This window comes from Neomonachus schauinslandi, chromosome 11 (assembly GCF_002201575.2).
Source record: "Neomonachus schauinslandi chromosome 11, ASM220157v2, whole genome shotgun sequence".
Taxonomy (NCBI): Eukaryota; Metazoa; Chordata; class Mammalia; order Carnivora; family Phocidae; genus Neomonachus; species Neomonachus schauinslandi.
Genome location: NC_058413.1, coordinates 37,358,530 through 37,367,188, shown reverse-complemented (window position 1 = coordinate 37,367,188; position 8,659 = coordinate 37,358,530). Strand labels below are relative to the sequence as shown.

Here is an 8,659-nt window from a genome sequence, read left to right as displayed (position 1 = left end):
GTCGCTATACCTCTCCGAACCCCAGCTTCCTCTTCTGAAACCCAAGACTATCCTCCCCCCCCCACCCCCCCCCCCCCCCGCCACTGAACCTCATGCTCCGTCTCCACTTGTCTATTTGCAGGCTTGCAAAGATTCTGTGAAGATATAGAGATGATGATTGGATTCCAGCCAAACATCTTCTGGAAAGTCTGCTGGGCGTTTGTAACTCCAACCATTTTAACTGTAAGGATTGCATGCTTTGTCCTGTACATAGGACCTAGCGTGTGGACGTGGTGCTTTATGTTTGAACAAAGTATATTATTCTTGTATTTCAGAAGAGGAAGCTGGGGTTCGGAGAGGTATAGCGACTCACCTAAAGGGGCTTAGTTGTGACTCAGCCACAGTCTGGAGCACTCTGATGGAACATTGCCTGATATATCAGTCTGCCTCATGTCCTGAGAGCAGATAACAATCACATTTCCCACGTGCCAGCCACAGTCCCAGCTCTGTTCAGAGAGCGTTATGTGTATCACCTCCTCCTTCCCTCCTGACAGCCTGTGGGGTTGGTGTTCCAATCATCTCCATTTTACAGATGAGGAAACTGACACCCTGAGGTTATGTGACTTGCCTAGCCATGCACACCTAGTCACTAGCAATCACAGCCTGAGTTCGAACCCAGGCAGCTTGCTCTTAACCACTACTCCATTCAGCTGCTCTACAACTAATATAGCATACATGAGACTTTTATTGTTCGCTTTTATTGTTTTCGAGAACTATCTTATCATCCTCAAGTGTGATGATGACATTTTGAGATCATCTGACATTCATCTTCTTAAAGATCAGAGCCCTTCATGTATCAGTAAATCTGCATAGGGACTTACATGCACATCCATCACCTCCTTTATTGTGCTGTAGGCTGCAGGCTTTGCCTTGATCCACCCTCCAAGCACAGTAATTGACGGAGACCCTGCCTTTCCTCCTCCTCCCTGGCTTGTGATGGGTGTCATCTTGGCAAGGCTGCAGGAAGCTGGCTGTAGTTCTCATTGGGGCCAGCAGGTGGCACTAGAAACCAGATTAAAACCATTGTTTTACCCCACAACACCAGGTTCTCTAAAGGAAAACGAGACAGGATGGAAGTAAAATTGTAAGGAAAATATATATTTCCTTTTTTTTTTTTTTTAAACTGTCAGAGGGTGAGTTTTAATCAAAACACCTCAACTGCTTTCTGAAAAGACATAAGCTTAGACAGAAAAACCATTCAGGTTTATCTCCCTCTGCACTGACATGGACATCATACTGAGGCCCACATCAGCGCTCACATTTTAGAGGCCGTAATTTGTCTGAAAAGTCCCACGAGATTTGGGGCATGAGGGATGAAAAGAATTAAAATAGATTTTTCAGCTTCTTGAATTCAGGACTGAAATGTATATGAAGAGCTCGGATTTACCTAATTGGTGGAGGGAAAACAAAACAAAACAAAACAAAAAATGGGAGACTTTCCTGCCTGGGGCATTCTGTCTCTGCTGAGCTTTACCCCAGTTATTATCACATCTGATTACTCTTGGGTGAGATCAAGGCCTGCCCTTCCTTCCTGTCTTGAAAGAGATTAAGGTTCAGAGAATTTTATTATATTTTGCAGAAACATATGACATAATTATAACAACCAGCACTACTATTTAGAGGCAGTTCTATTTAGAGGCAGGCACTTTATGAGCATTGTCCCTAAAGTCTCTGGCCACTCTGGTTGGTGACTCTTCCCCCCATTTTACAGTTGTGTGCCCTGAGGCCCGCAGAGGCTAAGGAGCTTGACCAAGGCCACAAAGCTTGTGGGAGGCAGAGCTAAGGCTTGAATCCAGAGCTGTCTAGGCCTCAGTAAATGTCTCAAAACTCAGTGCTTTCCTCTCCAAGTGGAGTTGGGCCAGTTTTTGGATTAAAAGAATTCTAATTGCTGTGAGCCGAAGGTCAGGGAAAAGAAATTCTAGGGAACTTCTGTGTTTTTTGAGAAAGTTTCTCAACTCTGCTGTACTTTACTTGATAACCATTATGAAGCTCATAGCAGAAACCTGTGGAGATCCCAGAAAATATCCTGAACCAGATTCCCCTTCTGTGTTTGGGAGCCAGGAACAAGTAGAAGTGGTCAATTCCATTGTCACTGTCAACTGATGTACCTCTCTCCAGGACCTTCCTTGGCTGCCATCAGCAAGAAGTCAGGGTGAGCCTGACCCAGCGGTTGAATTAGCATCACTCACGGCCAGGCCCATCTGAGGGCAGGGTTTTATCAAAGCTCATTTGGCAGAGGGAAATGTATGGCAAGAACACATTTGCTCAGATAAGCTTGATGTGATATTTGTGCAACTGGAAATGGGTACCAAAGGACCAAGCCTAACACTTGTCTTTGGCCATTTGCCCTTCTATAAAACGGGTATTTGTAGTGTGCCAGAATGAGCTAAGATTACGGGTTTAAATTACTTCAAAACCTCTGAAATAAAATTGATCATTTTTATATGTGCCTTCTTGGATTTACAGAGCTATAAATATTCTCCATGCAATTATTGTATACATGGTCAGATCACGTTACTGAATTATGCGCACACATAAGCAGATGTATTGCTACTTACATAGTAAATGAAATGGAGCAACTTACCATAATTACATTAGGCCCTACTTCCAATAGACTGGTTAATAAAGCTTATAACTCTAGGGTCAAATGTTTAAAAGGGGGCCTAGAGTAAGGCATCTCTTTCCATAGGAGCAGCGTTTTCAACAGTTGTCTTCAGGCTCACGTTGCTTCGAATCAATACATTATTGATGTATTGATTCATTGATTCATTGATGTATTGAACAATGAATTATTGTTGCATTGAGATAATCACTTGCCCCAGCAGCCTGGGCTTTGCAGCCGTAATGTCGATAGGCCTTACGTGTGTAGCGTGCTTCCCGCTTTCCTAAAACACTTCCATACATCATCTTTCCTGACATAATTCCCTCCAATCCTTTTTGGGCAGTTATTTTACTGCCTAAGACAGAACGAGAGGTATGTGTGGGGGGGGGATGCAGGACACAGGTCATCATCATTAGGTACATTATTCTGGGCTGCTGCTGCCATAGGCAGGATGAACCAGGCAAGGACACCGTTTTCTCAGGGCGATGCTGCTCCCCAAAGGTTTGGCAAGAGCAGTTAGAAGCCCTGTTCTGTCTCTTCTGGTGCCTCTCCTTCCAGCACGCGTGTTCCCTTGCTCCTTTCCAGCTACATGCACCGTGTCTTCCGAGGGTTCTCTGAGCCCTTGCGGTGAGAGTGTGCAGTGATAGGAGATGATGGGCGGAAAATAAATCGTGACCTTTCTTAGAATTGAGGGGGGGACTTTTGAGTAAATAGCTGTTCCTAGAAAACCCCTGTGGTGTGTACACGATGTGAAATATATCCATTTAAAGCAGAGAGGTCTGAGACACGAAGGTCCCCCGGCTAGTTAGCAGCAGGGCCGACATTGGCCTGCTGGTCGCCACACTCTTGGCTCACCGTTTGGTGACAAGGCCTGTTCACCTTGAGTCAGTTGTGAGTGGGCTGTGCGCCCCTCCTGTGTCCCGTGGTTTATTACAGGACTCAGCTTCTGGCTCAGTCGCCACTTGGCAGAGCGCTCAGATGTCACCCTGCCGGCTTCAGAGACAGTACCTGGGTGCAGGCCATGCCCTGTTCAAGGAGAAGGCAAAGTCGATTCAACTCATTAAGAAAGTTAAAATACATAAACGTAAAGGATTTCTTTCTTATCACAAAAGCTTGATTATCCACTATGGGAAGTGCAGACGGCCCCTTCAAAACCCCCAGCACCACCCATCAGTCACCTCAATGTGTATCCTTTAAACTGTTTCCTCAGCCTGGGCGCGCGTGTTTGCACACCCACACGCCTTGCTCAGTTCCAGGGGATGGCAAATGCAGCGTCAGCCGTGGGTCATCTTCATCTCTCTGAAATTCAGTTTCGTCATTTGGAAAATGGATCCTGAATAATACCTCTCTTTCAGGGTTGGTATGGGTGTAAAATGAGGTCAGAGATAGGGAAGCACCAAACTCATGGCAGGGGCTCAATACAGAGCTGTTAGGAATGAATACTTCACATCACCAGCCTCACACGTGCGTTTCTCTTTTCTTCTTAGTTTATCCTTTGCTTCAGCTTTTACCAGTGGGAGCCCATGACCTATGGCTCTTACCGCTACCCTAACTGGTCCATGGTGCTTGGATGGCTAATGCTCGCCTGTTCCGTTATCTGGATCCCAATTATGTTTGTGATAAAAATGCATCTGGCTCCTGGCAGATTTATTGAGGTAATTCCATCGCTCCTTTCTCCTGCCATCCCCTCCCCAGGGAGAAGCTCTGAGAGCTCTGTGCATGAAAAAACAACAGATTCGGTGAACTTCTCAAGGGAGACTTGGTGATTAAGGGATCACAGTTGCCACAGTTTCTATTAAACCCATTTTTATTATGTATTATTCCTCTAATGGAGAGGCTCAGCCAATCCGCAGGCCAAGCTGTTATTATGCTATTTCTCAGTGCGGCGGCTACAGCTCTGGGGAACAAGCCATTGGAGTCTCCCCCCGCCCCCTTACCCACAGTTTAAACCCAGTGTTTCCTTTTTAACTACATGTCAGATTCTCCCTTTCCTGATCTTCCTCTCTGTCCAAGTCTTCCTGCAAACATCTATTACCATTAAATTTTAAATCACTACCCCTCCCTGTTGTACTGGTATTAGGGATGGCTGAGGGGCCCAAGCTGATGAACACATCACCGTCCCCACACAATGTAACCAAAGGTCTGGGGCGTGGCTGGTTTGAGGTGAGACTTGTCTTTGTTAATCCCTTGCTGGACCCTTCCCTCGTTTCTAAAGCAAAAGAATCTCCACCCTGTCTCCAGGGTAGATGGGAAGGGACTGCCCCTTGTTGAGCCACAGTGAAGTGTGGTCAGGCTCTTGTGATTTATGAGAAATCACTTGCTCAGATGTGCTAGGAATAGATCAGCACTGTGTCTGTCCTGAAAATCCAGAGGGCGGGCCTTTTGAACCAGACCAGTGTTGCTCAGGGTTGGCCCAGGGAACAGCAGCATCAGCACCCCCTGGGATCTTGTGGGGAAATGCAAATGATCAGGCTCCAGCTTGGCTCCACTGAACCAGAGTTGGGGAAATGGGACCCAGGTGTCTGTAGTTAAGCCAGCCCTCCAGGTGATTCTGAGGCACACGCAAGTCTCAGAGGCGTTAAAATAGACCAAGGCCAAGAAACACCTGCCAATAGAGGGTAGGGAAGAACAGCTGTACAGGCTTTGCTCTTGGTCAGTCAGCCAGAGGAAAGGAAGAGAGCATCCCACGGAGGCTCTGGAGGGAGAAGCAAAATGAGAATAAGGTGAGTGAGTAAATGCGTAACACAAATGTCCACTTGGTGGGGAGGTGGCTTTTTATCTTCAATGGACTAAAGATGGAGAGAGAGTTGACAAAGGGAATGTAGTCATCTCCTTGCTGAAGTGGGATTCCAGTTTTCATCCTCAGGAAATTGTCTGCTATCCCCCTCCAGGTAAATTCCTGTGGGCCCTTTTATCCCCAGAGATGTCTCCCTTTTGCCCCAGATGAACCTCCCACTAACTGGCCCAGAAATCTCGTTCCCTCTGAACAAAAGCTAGTGTAGCTTCTGCTACTTTCGTCTCAGGCCGAAATTCCCTAAACTGATGAGTTGGCTCTATAAATTTATTATGGTTGATTTGGGACACAAAGGTTGCAAACCGATGATTAAGGGGAGATTAAGCTAACAGCTATAAGAAGCAGCTTCACTTTAATAGGTAATAAACATGTAATTGTTCCCCCCTTATGTAGTCAGAAATATGTTTTCTTTCTTATTTCTAGAAAATGTTCCCATCAAATTATGTTTTCTGTAAAAAGTTCAGTTGAAGGATTAGAGACGTTCCCATTATTTCTAGCTCGCCTGCAAGAACCCACACTGCTGAACCAAGTCAGAAGCATCTATTTTTGTCAACAGATAATTAAAATCTTTGCTCACTCTTGGCAATGTGTCTTTGGGGTTGCAGTTTCCTTCCCCGGCCATTTATATACTTTGGGGAAATATGCTAAACAAAATCCAACTATTTTGGTGTAACAATCCACTGTTGAGACTACAGAACAAAAGTAATTGAGTGCATGTCCTTTTCAGACTATGTTTGGCAGTGGAGAGAGAAGCTTGCGGATTCTCTTCATTTGGAGGGAAAAAATGTATAATTAAAATCTGGGCCCTTTGTCCTCAATTAATCTTGTGCAAAGCAAACCCCAAGGAATTGTAATATTGCTTGCAGGGTGATGTAAATAATTTCAAGTGAACCAAACTCAGTTTCCTCTTTAACATTCTTGGCCTAATGAATTGATAAGGCTGATCTTCCCAACTGCTTCTCCTGGTGGGGGACCTCTTGGCTTAAGGAGGGATTCTGGAAAAAGCGGTGGCCAGCAGTGCGGGGATAGATGGGTGGTACGTAGGGGAGGAAGGGGCATTACTTCTGTGACCCTGTGTATCTTTGGCTTCTTTGCAGAGGCTCAAGTTGGTGTGCTCACCACAGCCGGACTGGGGCCCATTCTTAGCTCAGCACCGTGGAGAGCGTTACAAGAACATGATCGACCCCTTGGGAACCTCTTCCCTGGGACTCAAACTGCCAGTGAAGGATTTGGAACTGGGCACCCAGTGCTAGTCCAATGGCATGGGATGGCTCAGGCTTGATGCAGTTGTTCCTCTCTGCCTCCCCTCATGTTTACCCCAGCTTTCTTCCCATTTTCTTCTCTCTCCCCACGTCTTGGTTCATGTCCATGCATGAGAGTGGTTATGCAGAAAAGTAAGACATGGCATCGAATGCTGTAGTGAAGAGCTAGACGGGCCACTTGAGGCACTCTTTGCCCATGTCCATGGTGTCAGTTTCCAGAAGGGTTGGTCTCCTGAGCACATGCGTTACCTGGCAGGAGTGGATCAGCCAGGTGAGCGCTTTCCATTGAAGTCACAAGTAGGTATATGAGACTTGGTCAGTACGGAGGTATCCACTGTGTGTTGTTGATGGTGGTGCCATCGAGACATATATAGGATGGCAGACTCACAAGACTCGTATTTGGTCTCAGTAGTGTTCCTGAGCAATGTAGTGATTTCATTCAGATGCAGAAAGTTGAGGAGAGTATATCTGGAGCATCAGCAGTGGTTGCAGAGTGTTTTAGAATGAGACAAGTCAGTGGATTTGGACACCACTGAGGTGGTTAAGTTCACATTTCCATTTATAATTGGGGATCTGTTTTCCTTCATTTGGGCCAATCATTTCAAGTGTGCCAAGAACTGATACTTCAGTCTCTGCACACTGAATCTCAGTGAAGAGTTCTCGTCCTTCACTTGTCTTTTTTTTTTTTACGTAACCATATGAGTGAGTTCTCTTGGTCATTTCCTCCACCTGTGCACAAGAAGCCATCATGTAATTTGTGCCTACATATGGTCAGAGTAGAGGTCCATTCTACTTTCTATATGACATTTAGCGCCATGGTTCAGTGTCATGATTCCATGCTTCTTCTCTGCCAAATGTCCTTGTGAGCTGTAGATACCTTGTCTCTTAACCTCTGGGAAAACAAGACTTACCCTGGTTCTGTCCATATATTTTACATATATAAGACACAACCTCTTACAAGACAGATACCTTCTCGATTTTTACTCTTTTTCATTCACAGTAAATGCCAGCTGTGGTCATAGAGAAATCAAAGAAATGCAGAGTTTAATAGAAAGCAACCATGATATTCACTGTGCTGGTAGTACATTTTAGGTCACTGTATTTACAGGAATTTCTGATAAATACAGCTTAGGTAAGTAGCAAGTGAGCCGATTAAGACTATAGCTTTTAAGACTACATTTAGCCTATTCAATTTTAAGAGTTCCCAATTCACAATACTCATAACTGTGCTCTAATGAGAGTGAATCATATGTCTCCAGAGATTGGCGAAGCCGTGACCTTTATTACCTTCTTGTATCCTGAACATGCATATATGAAATTTTTAAGATGTGCTATGTGTTCATGTAGTGTGTACGTGTAGTGGTGTTTTCTATCCTTATAAATATCTTATGAATCACTGTAGAGATGGTGAGTTTAGAATAGTGTAGTCTGGATTTTTTTCCTTACCGTAATAATATCTAAACCTGAAATTGTTTCCTTTAGGGGAGACCATTTCAATCACTTTCTCATTTGTTTGTCTTCGTATTACAGGGTCTCAGGCAAAGTTTTCAGTTTAAATCTTATATATTGATGTGACATTTTCATCCTGTTCCACAGCAGTGAAACCTAACAGAAGACCTCAGTGTAACGTGTTTTTCTTTTCTTTTTTGTTTTTAAATGACTTCATTTATTGAAAAAAGGTCTCAACTCATTTTACTGAGCTCTTTTTTTTCTCTAGGGCAAACATCATTGTCATTTGCCAACCATGACGTGAATTTCTAGGTTTCAAGAATTGCCCATGGAAACTTTAGAAAAGGAAACAAAGATGGGTTTTGAACTGTAGTTTTCATCTCTTTTGTCTGCAGTGCATGTTTGTTCTTGTTCTTTTCTGCCTCTCTCCTAAAGCTAGAGCTTACTAGAATCTATCACAGAAACTAAACTGAGCTTCTCCTAGACGTAGCGTTAGGAAACTGAGCTGTGGCC

At 44.5% G+C, this 8,659-nt stretch overlaps 1 protein-coding gene across 1 annotated transcript in view; it reads left to right on the top strand.

The window, feature by feature from the left end:
* Positions 1-6,688, top strand: part of SLC6A5 (solute carrier family 6 member 5) — a 51,879-nt gene extending 45,191 nt beyond the window's left edge. The window contains exons 14-16 of the mRNA XM_044919588.1: positions 122-222; positions 4,129-4,296; positions 6,533-6,688. Coding sequence (XP_044775523.1) covers positions 122-222; positions 4,129-4,296; positions 6,533-6,688 — 425 coding nt within the window. The remainder of the gene's footprint in view (positions 1-121; positions 223-4,128; positions 4,297-6,532) is intronic.
* The last annotated feature ends 1,971 nt before the right edge of the window (positions 6,689-8,659 follow it).